Source organism: Erpetoichthys calabaricus, chromosome 5 (assembly GCF_900747795.2).
Source record: "Erpetoichthys calabaricus chromosome 5, fErpCal1.3, whole genome shotgun sequence".
In the NCBI taxonomy this organism is placed as follows: Eukaryota; Metazoa; Chordata; class Cladistia; order Polypteriformes; family Polypteridae; genus Erpetoichthys; species Erpetoichthys calabaricus.
The window spans coordinates 70,908,693-70,933,504 of NC_041398.2; the positions used below are offsets into that span (position 1 = coordinate 70,908,693).

Genomic DNA, 24,812 nt, shown 5'->3' on the forward strand with positions numbered 1-24,812 from the left:
TGCATTTGTCTTCTTTTCACATAGAACAAAATAATCACAGCAATGTTAACCTGTGATTTCCAATTCCTCACCACGGTGAATATGCAAAGGATTATAAATACAGTGGTCTAATTATCAGTTTTCAATGATCTTTACGCTTAAAATTGAACTTGTCTCTATAAATTACAAGAGCTTATTGAAGTTGTTGATACCCAACGTACAGTGGGATTTTTAGTAAGAAATGTTTTCATCTACTCTACTTGAAGACAGAAAGATCACTTTTTTTTTTCTTCTCATCTTTTCATATACATTAACACTTGTATACTTCGATTGGAAAGTAAAGTGGGATGTTCTAGGAAGTGTGTGTGTGTGTGTGTGTGTTTTACCTTGTTGAGGAATCATGTAAATAAAGTGCATTTTAAGTAGTATCAGTATCTGTGTCATAATAAATATTTTATTGGAATAAAAATTGCTTTTGCATATTTCATTCTTCTCCTAAGACCTGGAGCACAGATAAGTTAGCAGAACTGAATTTGAGACATCACAAATTAATCATCTCCACTAACGATCATTAACACAACAGAGACAGCATGCCATACATGTGAGGTCTGCATCAGGGAAACAAGTAGAAAAAATGCAAATATAAATGCTTAAAATACTACCAGCACATATTAATTTTTGTTTTTGTTCACTCACTTAGGCACTTGAGTGATAGCTTAAAATTAAGTGATCCTCCATATTCTTCTGTTCTCTGGATAGCTTTGAAGTGGGGGTATCTGATCTGTTTTGAAAAAAGATGCAGTAATGTACTGTATATCTTACTGACATATTATCCCTAAAATCAATAAATATACTTTATCAAACAGATTTAGTAATGCGCACTTGTTACAAGTAATTGAGGTGCAGATTATTAGCAACAGCACATAAATGGTATAAATAGATTAGGAGAACATGCACTTTCCAGAGGCCACTCTTAGTCACAGATCAGGTCAAGCAGGTCACACAGTATCTGAGTTAGCAACTTAATTGCCTGGGGAAAAAATGGGAGTCTGGTCGTATAGAATCAAATGCTCCTAGATAATAATGATACCACTTTTTCTTTTTTTTTCACCATGTTTTATGTGTGGCAGGGACATCCTTTCATTTCAGTTGAGAAAAAAGCATTGTTATACTTGAGTGCCAGATGGTTTTAATAGTTACTTGTCATATATTTTCTCTGACATTAAAAGTCATGATTGTGTATTGTTGAATCTTTTGCTGTTTAATTGGTTGTCTGTCTTTACAGTCACTAGATATAAAGTGAGAGGACTGAATAAATGTAAATGTCTATTAAAAAAGTAAGAGATACACATGCTAAAGTAAATTCAGCCTTAATGAAAGCATTATAGAATCTGAAAATAGTAAAATCAACAGTTTTGAAAGTATTGTAATTTCATGAATTAATCAACTTCTATGGTGGTGGTATCTGTTTCTTACAGAAACCTCACAATCAAATTTACATAGAAGCCTCATCACAGGCCAAATTTGTCAGGACTACAGCCAAAAGGCCAGATTGGGATTTGCACAAAAGTGCAGAGATTAGCCAGTAAAGTCCTAGAACCAAGTGTTAATTGACAGATAAGGCAAAGAGAATGTCACAGTACTGTAATTGCAAAGTGAACATATGAATAAAGGCAAAAATACCAGATGACCCTAATGCATACAACTTCATCTTTAGAAAATGTATAGTTAATGCAGTTGTATGGTTTGGGTTTATATGGCCACCGTCAGAACTGTCTTAACTCATCTTCATTAATGATGTAGATACATATTGCAGCAGCAGAATAACTTCAGAATTGTACTGGCACATCGTTCCTAATTACGTGCATGAAAGTATTTTCAGAAATCTTCACTAGTGCTGCTTCATAATGTAACAAGTAGTGATTTGCTGGATGAAGCTTTGTGAAGCAACAAAACAGTTTAGCACATTAGTGTAAATTGTTTTGAGGTTTTGAAGCATTTAACACCCATCTATCTAGTGACACTTCTTAGCCAATTGTATAAAAATTAAAAATGCAAATATATAACTATTAGAATGTGGGGCGGTAAATACTTTAGAAACTGTAATTGTGGTTTTGAACTTGAAGGTTTAAAAATACAAAAAGTAAAAAACACTCGGCCTTAATTTTTCATCTGTTTTATTAAAGAAAACCATTTATTATGCATATGTTTTTAAGAGAAGGTATAGATGTGGATACCCAGCTGCTCCTTGTTACATGTACTCAAGTGGTTCTTCATGTTGACTCCTGCATGAATTGGTCATGTTTCTTTTCTTCTACAAGGTGGCTCTAAGACCTTTTGTGTCAAGAGTGGTACCGCATGCCTTTTTTGTCCAGAAACTGACACACATTCTCTGTACAAGATGCTGCTGATGAGACAGTGCATAACTGCAGATTGTAAAACATGAAATACTAAAAAATGCATATCATGCAGGGTGTTGTGACTGTGGGGTCTGGTAAAGACTGCATCAGTGAGGCACATTCTTAGGTTGGGTGTCTCTCAGCCATTTTGATGTAGCTGGGCTTGGCAGTCCCAATATTTTTGCATCTTGGGTATAGCATAGTCGCAAGGATGAACTCCTCGATGGATTCAGAACATTTCCACTTGCGGAAACCTTGCATTGTATCTGTAGGAACTATCTCAGTTTAGCTTATACATAAACACTAGTAACACAGCTTCACCTAGGAAATTTCCAAAGACATTGTACCTCAAGCTATAGTGCCATTGATTAATCTGATGTATCAGAATTACTATATAACTAACTCAGAACTTTTTTGTATATAAAATTATGAGTTTTTTTTGCCAGGGGCTGATGATATTAGTTCACTCGATCTCTATACTCTTGAATATGCTACATTCATAATATTTGTATTGCACATGACTAAAAAATTCCTGACATTGGTCAATTCTTGCCATTCCTAGTAACAGCCCTTGGCTTTTCTTGATGTTCACTGCAAAACACAATTTTAGGATATACTGTATTCTTTTTTACTGAAATGGGTAATTTGTAAGAATAGCTGGAATTTGGAGTGTTTTTATTATTATTATTATTATTATTATTATTATTATCATTATCAGACTGTACTGTGAACAGCCAAGTGCATATTAAAATGATGTTCACTAGTTAATTTTTTCTTTGATTGATGTTAAACATGACATGCAAACAAGGCACAAATTCTTAATTTTTGGAGTGGTTCTCAGGTCACAGGAAAAATTTTGATTCCTTTATAATTTTTTCTTTATCAAAGGAAATAAACCTCTTCAGGAAAAAAACACTCTGTAGATGGATTAGACTATAAAATTTCTACACTGAAATATTTCTGCTTAATGTGTTTAAACTACATATTCAGTATTTTTACATATTCGGGTTTTTAAAGATCTATGCTCTTATTGTTTTCATTCTAAAGCATTAGCAGATTTTTGTTTGAGAAAATGATTGAAATGCCACTGCAAAGCACACTTGCTCACATAACCCACACTCACATGTACTAAACCCATCAAGCGATGCCACTTAATCCAATATAAAAATGTTTTGTGAATTTTATGAAATGACATGCACAATTGCAGAGGCTTAATGAAAAGTGCTGACTCCATGGCCCAATGAAAAGTTTTGGCTCGATTTTTATAAATTGTCAACAGATGGCAGCATAGTTTCATAATAAGATGTGATTCTCAGCCAAAACCTTTTTGAAGGCAAACCACCATGGCAAAAGTTAGATTTTCTGCCATGTGAAATTGAGGCACACTCTGAATGGTATGATTAAAGCATCATGCCATAATTTTAATTTATGACTGCTTAAAAAGTTCAATAGAAATTTACTGGTGTATGCAAGTTGTTTAGGGTAATGACTGTGATGGCGTGAACTCTGCGAGTTGTTGAGAAAACATAATTTAAAAGATGGTAAGTCATGAAAAGCCAATTTGAGAGACTAACAAATATGCTGACAACTAGTCACAACAACATATGAATTTCACAAAAAACAGACAGATGAACTCATCAAGAAAAATGCAAAGATTAAAGGAGCATACAGTATTCTACTAATTCTTTTACATTTCACTTATTAAAATGCATTTCTTTCAGCTTTCATATTCCATAGAAAATTAAGAAAATGTTTAAAACGTCAGTGTATTTGTTTTTGTGTATTATTGCATAAATGCACACACATTTCAGCAGTGGTTGAAAATTAGACAGGGAACTTTGCTGACATCTCAGTTCAGTTGCTGACATACATCTCTTTATTCTTTATTTACCTTCTAAAAAGGAATAATTAATCATTAAGTGTCAGGTGAGGTAGAGTTGTAACATGCAATAACTGCTGACTTCCATTTGTGAAGAAACATGAAATCTTGCTAACTTTCTATGATATTTAGCAACTGTGTGCTATATACTGCATGCTGGATAACTTATGAATGTGAACAGCATTTGGGGTTGTTCATTGTGAATTGTATTAAAAACATATAGTTTTTAACTCCCCTAATAGTACATTTAATTTCACACATAATTAGAGATTGCAAACTAGAACATGCTTTGCTATGTAATAATTTCATATGCAATTCAGGAATTTATTGTGAAAACAAGTTTTCCCTTTAGGATAATTAATTACATGATTTTGAAAGAAACAATGAAAGGAAGTCTCTGCTCTGCCCTTTGTGGAAAATATTATTTCATATTAACGCTCTTTTTTTTCCCCAGTGACGTTCTTGATTATTTTAATCTTGAATCAGTGTACAGGCTGTATCTCTTAAAGGATGTTTTTATGTAACAATTTTGGCTCAATCTTATAACAGTTTTGAGCTAATTCAAGATGGCATTGATTTGGCTTTCTAACACTTTTATGTTTGAAATTTATTTTAGCAGCACCAAAACATCATTAATATCCAAAGCAGAAGGATGTCTCCCAACAAAAAAGAGAAAAGGAAAGAGAAGGGTGAGAAAGATGACAACAGTGAGAGTAAAGAAAATCGGGAAGCTGGACAGGACAGCCCAGATGAAAAGGCAAACCATGAAGAATTTCAGTCATCTGCCATGAAGAGGAGAGGCGGTAAGAACAATAGTCCAAGAAGCACTGCCATAGAACATACTGCATCATGGTGCTTTTGTAGATGCACTGTGCACATTTTCAATTTTAAAATAAAAATTTGAAAAAAAAATCATCAATTTCCAAAATATGATTTCAGATCACACTGTCTTGGTTATTTTTGGGAGACTTTAGTTGATAGACTTTGTTTGTTCTGTCCAGTTACTGCAAGACCTGCATAACAAAAGGTATTTTAGTTTTGTAGAAAATGAAGACCTCATTTTGTACTGCCCAAACCATATTCTGTATATTCAGCAATACCTTGCAAAATTAGAAAAATGTCAGCCAAAGAAAACGCAAGCCACATTTACCGTAAGGTCAAAATATTAGACCACTTTATCAGTTTATTTTATATTGTACATTTTAAAGTGAGCACTATATCAAAGAGACTCATTTTACTGTTCAAAGACATCAGATAAAATATGAATACAGTGGAGAAATGCAGATAAAAGTGGCAGAAGGCCAAGGGCAAATGCGGTAACGGCAAATATAACATAGAGCTAGAAAATTACATGTAACAATGTAATACAAAACATGCAATTTATTGGTCTAGTTGTGACCTGCTACAGGTATGCCACTTCACCAGTAACATATTTGCTGGATTTTAGCTCAGGGAGGCATAGAGAGTTTCAACCCCAGTGCACTAACTTCTGGGCCACAATCTCCTGTCACAGTAACTTGTGTCTGACCATCAATTTTGCCTGTGTGTTATGACTCCTATACCATTGTGTGCTGTATTGGATGATGATTACTTCTAAATGGTTAAATACTTTTTAAAGTGGTAATTCACAGCGGGTGAATTTGGAGAAAACACTGCTGCCTGAATTAGCTGATTAGTGATCTAACATTGATCTATCAGACCATAAAAAATAACTAGTTAATCAAAAATGGTTTGTTTTCTCATATTGAATTAATTTTTAATGATGAAATACATGCTTAGTGTCACTTAATTTCCTTTTTTTATTTTCACAAAAAAACTGAGCTAATTTTAAACTTCCTTTTTGTGGGGATCACTTAGCTAATCGATGGTCACCAAGTCTCCCAAAATTCTGACTCGAAACTTTTTTGATCACAGAGGAGAGAACTTCCATAGCATTTGAATGCAGCACAAATGCAGTGCTTCTTATAACAGGAAAAATAATCATGCTACCTTAACAGAAAGATGTGCTCTTCTAGCACAATTGTGTTTTTACTTGAGTAAACTTACTTATTCTCTGGTTTGGACATTTTTTGGGGGAATGAAATATTAACAGGAAGGGGGATAAAATGAATGAGATGGTGTTTCTTCTATTGTGGTTACTTAGTGTTGGAAATTGCATGTCACATAGCATCCCCCGAATCTGGCAAGTCCATTTATTCTGTATCACATTAGATTGTTGTAGAATTTTTTAGGTGTGATTCTAAATGAAGCATGAAAGAATGTTGTTATGCTGTACCACATCAATGAAATTAAGTGGGTGCTATTTTGGTTCTACTCAGTATTCAAATAGAACCGTGTTAAGTGCTGTAGTATTTTATCAGTTTAAGGTAAAGGTAAACCCCCTCCCCATATTACTTTTGCCTTGGTACAAGATGTGGCAGTGCCAATCAAGGAGATTTTCATTGTGATACTTTTCTGCCACATATCTTTAATTGATAAGAGATAACTACTGAACTTTTACTGAGATACTTTTCTCTTAATATACAGTTAGGTCCATAAATATTTGGACAGAGATGTTTTTCTAATTTTGGTTCTGTACATTACCACAATGAATTTTAAATGAAACAACTCAGATGCAGTTGAAGTGCAGACTTTCAGCTTTAATTCAGTGGGGTGAACAAAACAATTGCATAAAAATGTGAGGCAACTAAAGCATTTTTTTAACACAATCCCTTCATTTCAGGGGCTCAAAAGTAATTGGACAAATTAAATAACTGGAAATAAAATGTTCATTTCTAATACTTGGTTGAAAACCCTTTGCTGGCAATGACAGCCTGTAGTCTTGAACTCCTGGACATCACCAGATGCTGGGTTTCTCCTTTTTAATGCTCTGCCAGGCCTTTACTGCAGCAGCTTTCAGTTGCTGTTTGTTTGTGGGCCTTTCTGTCTGAAGTTTAGTCTTCAACAAGTGAAATGCATTTTCAATTGGGTTAAGATCAGGTGACTGACTTGGCCATTCAAGAATTTTCCACTTCTTTGCTTTAATAAACTCCTGGGTTGCTTTGGCTGTATGTTTTGGGTCATTGTCCATCTGTATCATGAAACGCCACCCAATCAATTTGACTGCATTTAGCTGGATTTGAGCAGACAGTATGTCTCTGAACACCTCAGAATTCATTCGGCTGCTTCTGTCCTTTGTCACATCATCAATAAACACTAGTGTCCCAGTGCCACTGGCAGCCATGCACGCCCAAGCCATCACACTGCCTCCACCGTGTTTTACAGATGATGTGGTATGCTTCGGATAATGAGCTGTTCCATGCCTTCTCCATACTTTTTTCTTGCCATCATTCTGGTAGAGATTGATCTTGGATTCATCTGTCCAAAGAATGCTTTTCCAGAACTGTGCTGGCTTTATTTGGATGTTCTTTAGCAAAGTCGAGTCTAGCCTTTCTACTCTTGAGGCATATGAGTGGCTTGCACCTTGCAGTGCACTCTCTGTATTTACTTTCATGCAGTCTTCTCTTTATGGTAGACTTGGATATCGATACGCCTACCCCCTGGAGAGTGTTGTTCGCATGGTTGGCTGTTGTGAAGGGGTTTCTCTTCACCATGGAAATGATTCTGCGATCATCCACCACTGTTGTCTTCTATGGACGTCCAGGTCTTTTTGCGTTGCTGAGCTCACCAGTGATTGCTTTCTTTCTCAGGATGTACCAAACTGCAGATTTTGCCACTCATAATATTGTAGCAATTTCTCAGATGGGTTTTTTCTGTTTTCGCAGCTTAAGGATGTCTTCTTTCACCTGTATGGAGAGCTCCTTTGACCGCATGTTGTCTGTTCAGAGCAAAATCTTCCACATGCAAGCACCACACCTCAAATCAACTCCAGGCCTTTTATCTGCTTAATTAATAATGACATAACGACGGACTTGCCCACACCTGCTCATGAAATAGTCTTTGAGTCAATTGTCCAATTACTTTTGAGCCCCTGAAATGAAGGGATTGTGTTAAAAAAAAATGCTTTAGTTGCCTCACTTTTTTATGCAATCGTTTTGTTCACCCCACTGAATTAAAGCTGAAAGTCTGCACTTCAACTGCATCTGAGTTGTTTCATTTAAAATTCATTGTGGTAATGTACAGAACCAAATTTAGAAAAAAAGTTCTCTCTATCCAAATATTTATGGACCTAACTGTACCTGGCTGGAGAGAATGCACTTGCTTGCGGCTATGCTTGTGGTTTCATTGTGGTATGATCAATGCTTCTTCTCCGATACCTCTTACCATCCAATGGCTTTGCATATTACTTATTTGACGAGTCCTTACCGTTTTGATGTAATTTTGTTTGACTTATGTCTGAACTCACCGTAAGAGGTACTATTTTAAATCAAGACTGATTTTTTTTTTTTTCTGTGTTTGTCCATTTTTGTGTGCGTTGACATAAAAAATATTTATAGTATGCTGTAATTTGCCATCAAGTTGGTGTTCGTTATGCACGTAATGTGCATTTGGCAGCCTGTAGCAAGGGACTGCTCACTGGTGCTCAGACTATTTCCAGTTGGGAACAAATGGCTACAGGTTTTCATTCCAGTCATCTTTTTAGCTGGACTCCTGTTCTAATTAAAACAAACTTCTGTTTTCACCTGCACTGTTTTATTTCAGAAATTATCAACAAGGTTTTCTTTACGTATTGTAGGGTTTACATAAGTATGTGCATCTTTTATACAAATGATCTTTTCTTTCTCCTTTTCAAATGTTCAGTTTTCACACAAGGTAAGCAATGAAATATTTTTGAAAAAAGTACATCTAAAAAGGAATAAATAACACATTTTTGAATGTTGAAAGCTATAACAAAAATAAATATCTTATTATTTAAGCAAATTACACACTGAAATATGTTTCTAAGAAATTGGTCAGCCAATTAAATAAAAACTTCAGTTCAAATTAATGATGTGTCAATGGTGCTGAATTCGATAGAAACAAAAATCTTCACTTGCACACTTTCTGTGTTAAGGGAGGTTGAAAGCTGGTGTAGACTGTTCGTTTTCAGAGCTGTAACTGAACCAGCAGAGTATTCATCCCTAGGCCTTGGCTGCTTTGGAAACGCACTTGTGACAGTTCATTAGGTAACACAAGGAGAGGGAGAAAACACAGAAATTTACTGTGCACCAGTCCACTAAGGACTTGTTTGCAGTTGGAGAGGCCTGCTTTGGAGTTGCTGTCATAAAATAATGAATTTCCTGGTTTGAGCTGTTCAGGTTTTAGAATGCTTCCAAATGTCTTTAAGTCACCAGCACAAAGTTGGTACGTGGGTGGATTAGTTCTGCTTATTTCACTGACTCCACTTTTAAGGATGATGCTTTGCACTGATTCAATGTTGTGTTTGGTTGAGTCTTCTGTGAATACCAGCGCTCACAGTCATGAGTAATAGCTTTTGTTATTCAAGGTTATGCAACCGCAAAGGTGTCTCTAGCAATTTTTTTTTTCCCAACAAGGGAGTAACCTTTTTTTTTTTTTTTTTCTTCATACAAATGTTAGCTATGACAACATTAAAGGCTGTATTAAAAAAAACATTCCTAACTTTGCATTTATGGCTATTTCCTACATTATACAAACTTTTTTATACCCTTCATACCTATTTATAACATACGGTAAAGATGTAAAATACTTAATGAATCCAAACCATATGGTATATAAAATGAATCTATTAACAGTGAAGGGTAAACAGTTTATATATACTTTATTACTTACATATAATATTAATAATTCATTACATTTATATAGCGCTTTTCTCAGTACTCAAAGCGCTATCCACACAGGGAGGAACCAGGAAGCAAACCCACAATCTTCCACAGTCTCCTTACTGCAAAGCAGCAGCACTACCACTGCGCCACCTATGAGGATATGTAATGCTCTGCATGATTATATTAAAAAAAAAAAGTATAGCATAGTTAAAATATGCATTAATGTACGAGAGTAATGTACCTTATATTTGAAGCACTTCCTGTATGGGGGAAAAGGTTATGTTATGTTTACCTTGTATAGAATTGTATTATCCACCTCAAAATTTTAGCACACTTTCTGAATTTTACATAACCATTTTTATCCATTTTGTAGCCACAAAGTTACAGTAGAATTGCTTACATATTATTTTTACAGTCGGAGCACAGGCAAATGAAGTGCTCTCTGGAAAGAGGACGTATTCAGATGCAAAGTGCTACACTATTTGGAGAGATTGCATTTCCACACTTACGGCTGTGCTATTAAGAAAGGATTACTATATTTAGACAAGTCACGTTTAATCACAGTGTAATTTGATCTTTTAAAGGGAGATCCATGTTAAATTTAAGGTGCTCTCCTACTGGGAATGAAATTATCTGCTTGTAGAAATTGGCCCTAACTCAAACATTACTGCATTTATAATATGTCTCTCTATTCTGCCATACATTTTTCATCAATGTAATCCAGTTCAAGATTAAAGGGATACAAGATGAAAACACGACTGTTACAGAGTTTGAACAAAATGAGAAATATTTCAGATAAAATTACTGTAAGTAAATAAATTGCATCTTGTCTGAAGAAGGGACCCGAGTTGCATTGAAAGCTTGCATATTGTAATCTTTTTTGTTAGCCAATAAAAGGTGTCATTTTGCTTGACTTCTCACTGCAATTAAATAAAAAAAACAAATAAATAAATGTATTGTGAAATATGACAAAAGCAGAGTGATTTGTGAGCATAAATAATTAAATGTTTCATCAAATGTCTTCTTTCTTTCTTTCTTTCTTTCTTTCTTTCTTTCTTTCTTTCTTTCTTTCTTTCTTTCTTTCTTTCTTTCTTTCTTTCTATGCAGTAGGCAATGAAATAAAAACTGCCATTTTCACCCAGCAAGATTGAGAGAGTGGGCTGTAGCAAGTTCTGTGTTTTCATTGGTAAATTGACTAATGACAAATTCACAGATTCTCAGATTAAAGTAGTCACTTCGCGCACTACTTTTCCTTGCACTCATCTGCTATAGGTATGCACAGTCAGAACATGGAGCTGTGCTTCACTGGCTATTCAACAATCAAAACACAGTACTCTCTGTAGTCCACCTTTTTAATTGATGGGTGAAAATGACCATTTTCATTTCTTTACAAATTTCATGTGGTGTCACTGAATAACATATATACATGTTCATAAACCAATAAGCAGCATAACATTAATTATTTTTGCTCACATACAGTTGTGTTTTTATTTATTGTCACATTTTACATTACATTTATTTATTTACTTAATTATAAATTTGTCCAAAATATTTCTCAATACATTACAAGTTACAGTGGTGTGGAAAACTATTTGCCCTCTTCCTGATTTCTTATTCTTTTGCATGTTTGTCACACAAAATGTTTCTGATCATCAAACACATTTAACCATTAGTCAAATATAACACAAGTAAACACAAAATGCAGTTTTTAAATGATGGTTTTTATTATTTAGGGAGAAAAAAAATCCTGTGTGAAAAAGTAATTGCCCCCTTGTTAAAAAATAACCTAACTGTGGTGTATCACACCTGAGTTCAATTTCCGTAGCCACCCCCAGGCCTGATTACTGCCACACCTGTTTCAATCAAGAAATCACTTAAAAAGGAGCTGCCTGACACAGAGAAGTAGACCAAAAGCACCTCAAAAACTAGACATCATGCCAAGATCCAAAGAAATTCAGGAATAAATGAGAACAGAAGTAATTGAGATCTATCAGTCTGGTAAAGGTTATAAAGCCATTTGTAAAGCTTTGGGACTCCAGCGAACCACAGTGAGAGCCATTATCCACAAATGGCAAAAACATGGAACAGTGGTGAACCTTCCCAGGAGTGGCCGGCCGACCAAAATTACCCCAAGAGCGCAGAGACGACTCATCCGAGAGGTCACAAAAGACCCCAGGACAACGTCTAAAGAACTGCAGGCCTCACTTGCCTCAATTAAGGTCAGTGTTCACGACTCCACCATAAGAAAGAGACTGGGCAAAAACGGCCTGCATGGCAGATTTCCAAGACGCAAACCACTGTTAAGCAAAAAGAACATTAGGGCTCGTCTCAATTTTGCTAAGAAACATCTCAATGATTGCCAAGACTTTTGGGAAAATACCTTGTGGACTGATGAGACAAAAGTTGAACTTTTTGGAAGGCAAATGTACCGTTACATCTGGCGTAAAAGGAACACAGCATTTCAGAAAAAGAACATCATACCAACAGTAAAATATGGTGGTGGTAGTGTGATGGTCTGGGGTTGTTTTGCTGCTTCAGGACCTGGAAGGCTTGCTGTGATAGATGGAACCATGAATTCTACTGTCTACCAAAAAATCCTGAAGGAGAATGTCCGGCCATCTGTTCGTCAACTCAAGCTGAAGCGATCTTGGGTGCTGCAACAGGACAATGACCCAAAACACACCAGCAAATCCACCTCTGAATGGCTGAAGAAAAACAAAATGAAGACTTTGGAGTGGCCTAGTCAAAGTCCTGACCTGAATCCAATTGAGATGCTATGGCATGACCTTAAAAAGGCGGTTCATGCTAGAAAACCCTCAAATAAAGCTGAATTACAACAATTTTGCAAAGATGAGTGGGCCAAAATTCCTCCAGAGCGCTGTAAAAGACTCATTGCAAGTTATCGCAAACGCTTGATTGCAGTTATTGCTGCTAAGGGTGGCCCAACCAGTTATTAGGTTCAGGGGGCAATTACTTTTTCACACAGGGCCATGTAGGTTTGGATTTTTTTTTCTCCCTAAATAATAAAAACCACCATTTACAAACTGCATTTTGTGTTTACTTGTGTTATATTTGACTAATGGTTAAATGTGTTTGATGATCAGAAACATTTTGTGTGACAAACATGCAAAAGAATAAGAAATCAGGAAGGGGGCAAATAGTTTTTCACACCACTGTATATCTAGCATATTTACATATTCACTCCCTTACTCTGGGGCTAATTCGTTAACCCTACCACATAATTCTTTGAGATTCAAAAGGAAAGCAGGAATACTTGGATAAAACACACACAAACACTGAGAAAGTTCAGACTGCTCATAGGCAATGACTCAGCCTGGGATTTAAAATTTGAAGTATATCACACTAATTACAGAAGTACAGTACTTCTCTAAACATTAGAGCACTCTCTACCAAAACATTAACTTTTCAATAGACCTGTTTTTAGGGCATTTATTAAAAGAGTACAATTTTATTTTTAAGGTGTTTAATTTTAGATCTTCTTGCTTACTTCAGGGTCACCATATTTAAGTGATTTCGGTAGTGTCACACAGCATGTCATTGATAGGGCCTAAGCTGGCAACCTTGAGAATTACAATCTGTAGATATTGTCACTAGTGTACACTGCTTGTCTGTAACAAAGAATCACTAAGACAATCGTGTGCTTTTATCAGAAGCCAGGTAACAATAATAAGTACTTAAATATTTAAGGGAGCATTGTTCTCCAAAGGTGACTGCTTTTAACGATACTTTACATCCTCAATTTCCCATATTTTACATAGGTTTTGGATAAAGATAATGTTATAATAAAAATGAAATTGATGTATACTTAAAATAGTGAAAATGTTTGTACTGTACATCATTGTAAGTCTACAGTATGCTTTTACATTTGCAGTTACAAATATAACTGAACTGCCTATGTAAAATTAGCCCTGTAACTGTAGCTGTGAATTGGTTTGTTGACTGCCTTAATTAGGCATTTTAATGTGTAAGGTATATGGGCTGATTGTCAGCCGGAGTTCAGTCTGAGCTTCACAGAGTTGAATGCCTACCTAGAACCTGAAGACAGATGTCTTTATATGTTACACTTGACAACATGTTTTGTATTTAAGGTTTGATAAAACATATTTGTCAAACCAATAGATTTCTTCAGATTTGTAGCCTGTTTTTCTTTTCATCCCTGTGCTCTAATTCACTGGTCTATTTTATCCAGTTTTAAGAGTAACATTTTTTAAGTTCACTGAACAGTGCAGTAAGTCTGGACAAAAGTAATTCAAAAAGTCTGCCTTGCCACAGTCAAGATGTACTTTTTCAGTTGTAGAAATTGTTTAAATGTTACTTTCTGTTTAGTACATAACCTATGCACCAAAAGCTGGCGTCGAGCATGTTTTGCTTTTAATTTGTAGAATTTAATTTAAAATAAAAAGGGAGGATAACATTGTGCAAAAGCATGAAGTAAATAATGTTGACCGCAGTTCCTTCTATGTATTGTTTTCTTATTAAGAGATTTCTGTTTCCATAATTGACCCGTTGTGTGAAAGAGACATCTAGTGTCTCTTATGCACAAAAGCTATTGTGGTTCATTGCTAGTTTGTCAGTATTGCATCAAAAAGAAATATTACAAGTGGTTGTCTCAGAAAGCTAAATCTGCAAATAATGTTAATCTTTTTAATGTAACTTTTTGAACACTATTGCGTTAAATGTTTAAAGCTGACACACTCTTCACCTTCTTTGAGTAAGTTTACTATTTCTTGTAAAGAGGAGTATTAAGTAAACAAGTGTATTTTTATTTACAGTATCCCTTCAACCCAAATGTTAAACAGCACCTTTTTCCCTAGCTGACCTTCCTTCATAGTTTTTAAACAGTTCTGTGCTAATACCCAGAGAATAAATAATCTTCTCAATCTGCGCTGTCGTTAGGTGACAAACGTAACTGGGTACCGCTACTCCTAGAAGATACGAATCAGGATGACCAGGAGAGAACCAGCTCCAGAAATGGCTCTCACTCTCGCTCTGACTCCAATTGGTCGCAGCACAATAACCGAAGAAATGATTATTCAAGGAGTAAGTTTGCTGTTCATTTACATAAAAAAAAAACCCTCAAACGTATAAAAAAAGTTTCCACAGAATGCTTCTATCTTTATAGACAAATCTATTTCTAGAAAGAACGGACAACTTTGTATTACACCACATATTGGATCTTCTTGTTTCTTTATTCGTTGTGTTTTGTCATTCATATTGAAGGTGTTAATTTTAATTCAACCATGTTAAAAAATAAATTGTATTGGGAACAAATACTGATCTGTCCTTTTTACATGTATTGAAGCCTGGAGTATTGCTTTGTTTTTCATTGAAAACACTTTGTCTAGTAGAGTATTCTGAGTTACCTATTTGACCTGTTTTCATTTTAAATAATTGTAAAATGCCTTTCTTTTTTCCTTCTGATCTATTTATAATGCTCTTGAATACACATTGTGAAAGTTTCAAAACAAATAGGTGCAGTGTCTAAAGTGCTACCCTCCAGATTGTCTTGCCCTTGTCTATAGGTATCTACAGATTGGTAGTTGGAGCTTTTGAGTATTCTAATATCAGTAGTCTGGCACTCTTATACTATCTCTGTACAAATGTACGTGGTTATTCTCCTGCTACCTTGTCTCTTGATGCATGAAAACACATTCAAGAAGGCAGCTGAAGCTTACAATTATTAATACATTGTCACTATTCGGTATGTTTTTTCATTAAAAATGCCTTACTTATAGATTGCTTTCTAAAAAGATGATCTGACTTAGAAAAGAAAAGCAATCATTGTATTTTTTCGCAGTTTATATTAGATCCACCAACAGCTAAGCATGTACTGTTATTAAGCAAGAAGTGGTTGAAAGTTTATACAGTATATAAAAGTAATTCATGTTAGACTGTCAATATCAAAATTCTCCTGCTTTTAAGGACTTTGTTTCAAAGACTCAAATGTGTAAATGTTTAAATAGATTCATTTAACCACATGAAAACAACAAGCAATGTCTTAAATTAAAAATGATCTATTTTTAGATGAAAATGTAGAAGCTTGATACAGTTTGCTTTGCATTATATTGTGGTTGTAACACTCATACATTGTAGATTCCATGTTATGTAAACTCAACTACTGTAAGAAGTGGAAGTATTTGTTTAGAAGTTGTATAATTAAAGGCACTGAGCCTAAAATAGCTGGTAAGTAACATTTTTTGTATTTTTAGTATACAGAAATTGACTGTGTGTCAGAAATTAAAGGTTTACAGTTTTAAGGTTGTATCCATGGGAGAAGAGGACTAATAAAATGTTTGTGTATCAGTGAAACCATACATGCTGGTAACCCAATTCTGTTCAAAAATGCCCGTCTGTGCACAAGAAGCATGACAGTCACCTTTGTAAAACAAGCAAGCTATAGGATTGAGTTTTTATTCTGCAGGGAATATTGTCACTCTTAAGAAAAAAAACAGACATTTCTAAGACAAAACAAAACCACAGAAGAATTTATCACAGATCGGACTTTCTGAAGTGGATTGGATCATAAAGAACCATAATACAAGTTTGCACTGTTTCATCTAAACCTAATTTGATGTTTCTAAAGGCTGGCGCAGGGACCGAGATCGCAGAGAAGACCAGGATGAAGTTTCAAGTGTACGGAGTGAGGGAGCCAATACACGAGGTGGCTTTAGAGGCAGAGGCCGAGGACGTGGACGAGGGAGAGGCCGTGGCAGAGGCAACTCACATAGTAAGCCCTTCTTTTACATGTCTTTTTTTTTTGTTTGTTTTTAATATAACAAATCTATTTGGAAAGTGTTAAATGAAAAGGTGAAATGTTAATTCATATTTGCTAACAGGCAAAGCAAAAAAAATCTTTTTCTTTTAAGAGTAGGGTGTTTTTTTGTTTTTTTTTTATATAAACTTTTACCATTAGCTTAATATGTTAATGATAAACAAATATATCTGTATACATTTGTATGCACTGACATTTTATTATCCTATTGCAAAATTTAGTTAAAGATTTTCTATTAGGTAGAATTACAGTAATGAAAAAAATATAGAGAAGTGGTTCCAATTGAGAGTTTAATTTCTTTGTGTATGTAAATACTTTAATGTAGTGACCATGGGGTTAGTGCACAGCCAGGAAATTGTCTGTATGTAAACGTCATTTTTGGCCTTTGTCTGCATGCTTTTTCCCCCCAGAGTACTCTGGTCTAATCTCCCCAACACCCTTCCTATGATATGTGTGCTAGACTAATTTGTCAATTAAAACTGATCTGTGTAAGACGGTGAGCATGAATGTACACTGCAGTTAATAGGATCCCTTTCAGGGCTTTAGCCTTACGTCTGATGCTGTAGCTAGGCAAAAAGTATGTGTTAAAACTGATATAAAAAAATATAATGACATGCAGCTGTTCTGTACATGACAGCAAACAAATTCATCTGTTCAATTTACAAACTCACTCAACTGACATAAAACAATATCCAAGCAGATTTGGGCACAAAATCAGAAAAGAACCCTGGACAGGGCACATCTTTGTATACCCACACACACACACACACTCATATTTGGCAAATTTAGAGCCTCCATTTAATTTAGCATGTCTTTGGGATGTTGGAGAAAAATCAGTGAAAGGCTGGGACTTAATTTCTTTTTAAAATAATAATTTATAGGGCAATATATAGAAAAGCAAACGTATAACAATTTAAGTTTATTCCAAATCTTACTGTAACAGTTTTTTAAAATAAATTAGTTGGGACCATATTCAATAGCACTAAATTCTAGATGATGAAAAATTATAAAGCCTCTTTTACTAGGTGGTAACCACATAAAAAATATTCACATGTCCGTTTGTCTATCCAGGATTTTAAATCCTGCAAACAGTTTGAACAATTGACCTGAAATTTGGTACACATATACTACGTGACCTTTACTATCCGCTTTTGGGGTGATGATTTTTATTACTCTTTATTTTTGTTTTATTTTACTGTAGAATCAACTCTCTGCAGTGGCCAGCAGGGCGGCCGTGCGGTGCATGCTTAAAGGCGCCTTTCTCGTTCCCTACCACCTTCACCGTCAGTTCCCCTAACTATTTATATTTTCAATCATTCTTGAGGCAGATTGAAGACTTAGGTGCCAGCTTAAGTGAAAAATTAAGGAAAACGTACTAAGTAATTGCAACACAAATACTGACTTAATCAGTTTTAACGCAAAAAGATGCTGACGAAAGAAGAGAAGAAGTGGGCTGCTAGGGTGAAGAAAAGAAGAGCTGCTCAGGAAGCAGCAAGTGCATCAACCTCTGAGTAAACGAATGCTAAACGTACAGAGAAAGAGGATGAAAACTATAAATGCTCAAGTCAGGTGTATTCACTGCATATTACAGTCGGACCTCGCTAAATCGAACTCAAAGGGACCTGAAAAAAAATTCGACTTACTGAGTTTTTGAGTTAGGGAAAACGGCGTAATAGGCGCGGGTTAATTAAGGACATTATTTTTCTGGCTTAATTATTATATAACCGTTTATTATATTGTCGTTTTATACGTATACGTGTAGGCTACATACCGGTACACGCATCTACAGTATGTACTATCGAACAGTGCAATGAAACAGGTTATCTTTAGAGAAAAAAGTCTGTTAACTTCGTTTGCCATCGATGTGCCGATGCATCTCGCTCGACAATCTCCTCAATCTCGTCAATGAACCGAAACACATTTTCCTCAAAATCCGGCGTAGATTCCAAGAATCTGCGCAGTATGTCAATAGCCTGCCTCGCTTCTTTTCAGCTGGGGACAGGCTGAGGTTTCGACATTGTTGCCGTATTCTTCCTCATCCCCATTCTCATTTTCCTTTTGTTCCTCGTCTGCCACCTCAGCAATAATGTCAGCGTCCGTTAGTTCTCCACAAACATTCACCGCACTGTCAACTTCGAGAACATCTTGAAAGGACACTTCCTTATTGGCTCCAGTAGCTATCAGAACCTTGGACCATTCTTCGGGACTTGCAAGTGCGTCGTCTGTTTCCATTGACATTCCCTCCAAGTGCTCCTCTGAATCCTCAACGGTTTGCTGTGCAAAACCTGCTTTTTTGAAGCAATTCTTGATTGTTTCCTCCGGAACTTCATTCCAAGCTCTCCGGGCCATTCGCATCGCTTCTAGCAGGTCACTTCCTAGTGGATGTTTATCTTCGATATCCCGCAGCAATTTTCTCACAATGAGTTTGCGGTATCGCAACGTGAAATTGTTAATGATGCCCTGGTCGAGAGGTTGAAGTTTAGATGTCGTGTTCGGCGGCATAAACTTGATTGTCACAGCTTTCATGACAGGGATATGGTTATGTGCTCTGCAATTGTCAATGAAAAGAATGATTCTTCTTTTCTTCCGGACCATCGCTGCATCCACTTTCTTCAGCCACTTGGAGAAAAGCTCTGATGTCATCCAAGCTTTCTTATTGGCCTCATAATGCATAGGTAGCGATTTCACATTTTTGAAGCATCTGGGTTTCAATGATTTCCCAATCAACAATGCAGGCAATTTTTCTAACCCACTCATGTTTGCGCCCAAAAGAAGAGTCACACGCTCCTTACTTTTCTTTCTGCCGTGGCAAGGTTCACCTTTGAAAGTCATTGTTTTGTCTGGAGTGCATTTGAAGAATAAACCAGTTTCGTCTGCATTGAAGATGTCATCAGGACTGTAATCTTGAACAATTTCTGGCAGTTTCTGTATCCAGTGACTGCAATCTTCTTCTGGCACTTGCGCACTTTCGCCACATAGCCTATTAAACACAATTCCGTGTCTTTTCTTGAATTTGTCCAGCCAACCATTGCTGGCTTTAAATTCTGAATGGCTCAACTCTTTGGCAAAATCTTCTGCTTTTACTTGCAAAAGCTTCCCGTCAATAGGAACATTCCTATCCCTCGCTTGCACAAACCACTTCAAAACGCATTGTTCAATGACTGGATACTCACATTCCCTCATCCTCTTCTGATGGCCACATGACTTCTCACTGTACAGTTTCAAAATCTTTTCTTTTTCTTTCAGAAAAGTGGAAAGCGTACTTGTGAGAATGCCAGATTGCTTTGCAATTTCCACTTTCTTCTTGTCGCCCTTTTCGATGGCTCGGATGACGGTAACTTTTTCCGCAATTGACAACGTTTTAAGCTTACACTTACCAGTTGCCATTTTCGGGGCACGTACTGTATGGGAGACTATGGAGAAGCACACAGACACAAACACTATTCAAGGCTCCTCCCGACAAGAGACTGACAAAGGTTAAGGGAAAATGGGTTAAAAATGTCTTTCTTGAGACAATTTGGAAATTTCAGACGCCACCCGGTTGGTTATGACTCATGGAGCACCGAAGGGACGCGGATTATTCCAGCCACTCCCTTTAGTTTTCGGACATTTTTGGTCTCAAAATAGACGTCCTACCCTCAGTGAGTCGCTTAAACCCTTGTAGAATGCATTAAGATAAGACTTTGCGTCCCTTTTCTTGGTTTTACGGACCACGTGTTCTGAAATGTAGCCTCAGAATAATAACCCAAAGGACATAGAAAATTCGACTAACGGAGGTTGAGAGCCGAAAAGTTTTCGAGTTGAGGAGATCTAAAATACATTGGTCTTATGGGAATTCGGCCGGGGACTAACGAGTATTTAGACATAGGGAGGTTTTTGACCTTAGGGAAAGTCGACTTAGCGAGGTCCGACTGTATCATGCAGTGCGCCGTTACTGGTATGACTATAACACCTGATACTTGTACAAAGAGCTATGGCACACCCTTCAAACAAATGTACCATTATAGCAGTAACATGTTAATATTTCGAAATTTATATGTATACAGTCATACTAAGAGCAATGTTGGCATCAGCTTGTGGTGGTACATTAATAGAACTGTGCATAAATTTATACCCTTAAAGATAAATGAAATTAAACAGACCAGAATTCTTCCAATGTAATGTAACATGCATAAGGACCACTTTTAGTGGCAATAATAGTCTTTCTGTTCCTGAATAAATAATGATAAAGTAAACTCTTAAGCTGTGTCATGTGGCCCTTCAGGTTAGTCATTATCTATCTAGTTTTAGGTCAGACCTGGAAGTGTAAATAATTCCTCAGTCTGCATTTTAATATGTTGCGTTTCCTGCAGCATTTCAATCTTAACAAATAAAAAATCTTTCACTTTTTGTTTATTTTTACTTCTTATTTTGTTTTATTGTCAAATGTTAGTAGATATGGTATATAAATTGTAAAGCTGGAGATAGTACAATGAAATGGTACATAGTTACATAAAACTACAGTCATCAGTATTCTCCAATCAAAACATTTCATTTCACAACACATAAATTCAAAATTGTAGAAACTGTACTTCCCAGCTTATCAGTCCGGCTCCCAGTACAACACTTTTTACCATTAGGTTTGGTGTTTTTCTGCTGCAGACATCACAATGATGATGAGTTGAGCAACAACAATTCCAGTCTTGACCTTCATTTTTAACTGCCACAGAGGCCATCTCTTCTGTCAAGTGGCTTTATTCCAGTGGTTCTTGCATTACTATACTATGGTCAAGCAATTTTATGTTACTTCTGTAAGTTCAGTTTTGGTTAATACAATTCTAATATCCAAATTAAGAATATCATATAACTTTGCAATAGTGTAATGAGCACCAAGATGAGAATTTGCAACACCGCACAACTTTTAGTTTAGCCCCCTCTCACTTAGACATGTTTATTTATAACAGTGAGGCTGCTGCCAGACCTCAAAGCACCTAAATTACTTCCCTGCTGTTGTGGCCTCAGGGACGCCACAAAAATGACAAACGGAAACTTTTACTTGTATGCCATTCCCAGTTTGCTTCTCGTGACCCCCTTTTTGTGACTGTTTTTTTTTTTTTAAATCCAAAAACATGTAAGCTAATCCTGAATTCTGTCCTTTGACTGCTATTGCTGCATCACTGCTGTCAGTCTACCTGTGGTTACACTACTTTGAAATAAAATTCAAGCAACATTGAATTTTAATATTTTTCAAATTAGGACATTTAGTGATATAAATGTGTTAACTGTAATTTAGAATTTACACCTTAAGGTGACTCTTGGCCACAGAGGGATTGCCATAACTCAACTACTATGCAGTTTATGTTAACTTGCATGTGAGTTTGATATAGGTCTGTTATTTTTGCATGTAATTTTTTTATATTGTAACTTGTTGTTTCCCCAACTTTATTTCTTTAAAGTTATCTTACCTTGTATTAGTGAGACTTTTTAAAGTAATTTTTAGCAGGTTTGTAGTTTATTGACTTCTACTGTCATAATTCTGGGAAACTCAAACTAGTTATTGTCACTGGCCCTATTCAATTTCAGCTGTTTGCACTAGCATAGTATTTTTTTGATTACTTGTGACTTTAGGTGTGGATAGAAATGTATACTGATCAATAACTTGGAAAACCTTGTCCAGGGAGCCCATGATCTACTTCCTCCATTCTGAACTACACAAGCAGTCCTTCTGCCAATACACTGATACTTTACTTTGATCAGTTTCACAACCAACGTTAATGCTCACTTATGTACAAGACTCCAAGTTACAAACCTGTTTCACTTGTGACGGTTGTGTACCCCCTCCTTATCTCGCCTTGGAAGAGACCAAGATCACAGATTTAAATTGGACAAAGGTGGCAAATGTTTACAACAATTGTACATGTTTTATGGCATATGCTTACACTTGAATGTCATAAGCTAGAATGGGCTCATGAATTTTATTGAGGGAGAGTTAGTGCCACTGGTTTTTTTGGAACATGGAACATTAGTCACTGTCGCTTAATTTCCTTGAATTGAAATTGTTTACAGTTAGTATTTAAATGTTTAGCCCCCAACAGCTAAAGCCATACGAGTACAGGTAAAAATTTTCATCCAGTTTGTTAAAGGAGCTCATTCAGCAGGTTTCTTGCTCTGAGACATGTCTATGAGTGAGTGAAACTTGCAATTCTTGATCTTCTAATTTCATATTTTATTATTTTCTTTATTAATCTTGACTCTATTGAGGTCACAGTTCCTTAACCCAGCATGTTTGTGTAACTTTTAGCATTCTGTTTACAGTTTTTGGGAATGTTCATGGAAGTTGCATTCAGGTTTCTAGGGCTTTCTTACATAAAAGGACCTAAAAACTAAATAACCAAGCTGAAAATTATGCTAAAATAGTAATTAGTACTTCTCCACATTTTGTAGTGCATTATGACTATGTATATGGATTCCGGGAGCCATATGTGGACAGTTCTGACAACTCATTTCAAACAGAGTACAACACAAATATGATGTATTACTATGATGACGGTACCGGAGTACAGATGTACAGTGTGGATGAGCGGCTACTGAAGGAATACATAAAACGGCAGATGTAAGTAACTCAGAGCATTGTACTTGTTTTTGAGCTACTAAATTGTTTTGTTTTCTGTGATTACCACAAAAAATGGTTTTGTAAAACAGTATGTCTTACCTAATTAATGCTTGAATTTGTCTTTATTAGGCATTTGATTAGAATTTAAAGTAAACTCATGTACACACATTTAGCCAAAATTAGTTGACAGTCTTACGGTTAATTTTGGGTAATCAATTCCTGTTAACAAGTGGTGTTCATTTAAAAATAATGTTATAAAATGTGTGTAGACAAAAGGAAGTGCCAGCAGTAAAGTTCAGCCATCTAATCAATATATTATTCTTGCTCTCCATATGAACTGTTAACACCTGCTGAAGTTATTCCAGTTCCATATGAGGAATATTCAAATTCCTGACAAATGAGTTACACGTGTATGTTCTAAAATGTCTAATCACCATGTGCTTTAATTAATTTTAAAACACCTCATATTGTTTGCTGCCTGAAATGCAGTGGTACAGTATTTTCTAGCATATATTGAAAACCTGTTTTCAACCAAGATGTTTGAATTTTGTTATTTAAAATGAATAATAATATGAGAATACATATTCAACTCTGCACTTTCTGGTTTGATATGTAAGGTTTAGTTTGCAGTCCTTTTCATATTGGAATAATTGCTTCATTGATAAAATTGTTATGCTGAAAATAAGCTTGTAGCAGCAATGTAGTTTTTGGAGAGTATCTGAAAGTGTTGTTTTATGTTTTATTTTGATGCGTAATAGATGTATCATGGCTTTAATTGGAGTACAGTTAAGGGCAAGTGACAGTGGATGTTTCCCGTCTCTCTTGCAGGATCATTCCAGCAATTCTCTCTGCCTTCTCCTTTACCATGCAAAGTAATTTCAGTCAGTGCAGGGTAACTTCAGTCTGTTCTTGTCGCTTGAATTATTTACAGCATGCCAGGTGTAAATCACTGCTTTACAGGCACTCGTGGTGGAGCAAAAAAAAAAACAGAAAATCAAAATGTTGTGGGTTTAGCTGATCATTAAAAACAGAAATACATATTTCCTGAACTTGACTTAAGATCACTTTTAGAAACAACAAAATTTTATTTGTTAGAAATGCCTTTACCGTATTAAGAATTTACATACATCCTCAATTCCAAAATAGTTGGAACACTGTGTAAAATGTAAATAAAAACAGAATGCAATAATTTGCAAATCTCATAAACCAATATTTTATTCACAATAGAACATAGAAAACATATCAAATGTTTAAACTAAAAAGATGTACCATCTTAAGAAAAGTACAAGGTCATTTTGAATTTGATAGCAACAGATCTCACAAAAGTTGGGACAGGGTTATGTTTACCACTGTGTAGTATCCCCTCTTTTTTTAACATCAGTCTGTAAACATCTGGGAACTGACCAGACCAGTTGCTGGACTTTTGGGAGAGGAATATTGTCCGATA

General features: G+C 35.7%; 1 protein-coding gene across 4 annotated transcripts in view; it reads left to right on the plus strand.

Annotated features, from left to right (window-relative positions):
• Positions 1-24,812, plus strand: part of larp1b (La ribonucleoprotein 1B) — a 124,722-nt gene that overhangs the window by 60,467 nt on the left and 39,443 nt on the right. For 2 of the 4 annotated variants that reach the window (XM_028801659.2, XM_028801660.2), the window contains exons 4-7: positions 4,874-5,060; positions 14,898-15,041; positions 16,585-16,728; positions 23,197-23,365. In XM_028801659.2, the coding sequence (XP_028657492.2) occupies positions 4,874-5,060; positions 14,898-15,041; positions 16,585-16,728; positions 23,197-23,365 (644 nt within the window). The remainder of the gene's footprint in view (positions 1-4,873; positions 5,061-14,897; positions 15,042-16,584; positions 16,729-23,196; positions 23,366-24,812) is intronic. The other 2 variants (XM_028801661.2, XM_028801662.2) reach the window with 2 other exon arrangements.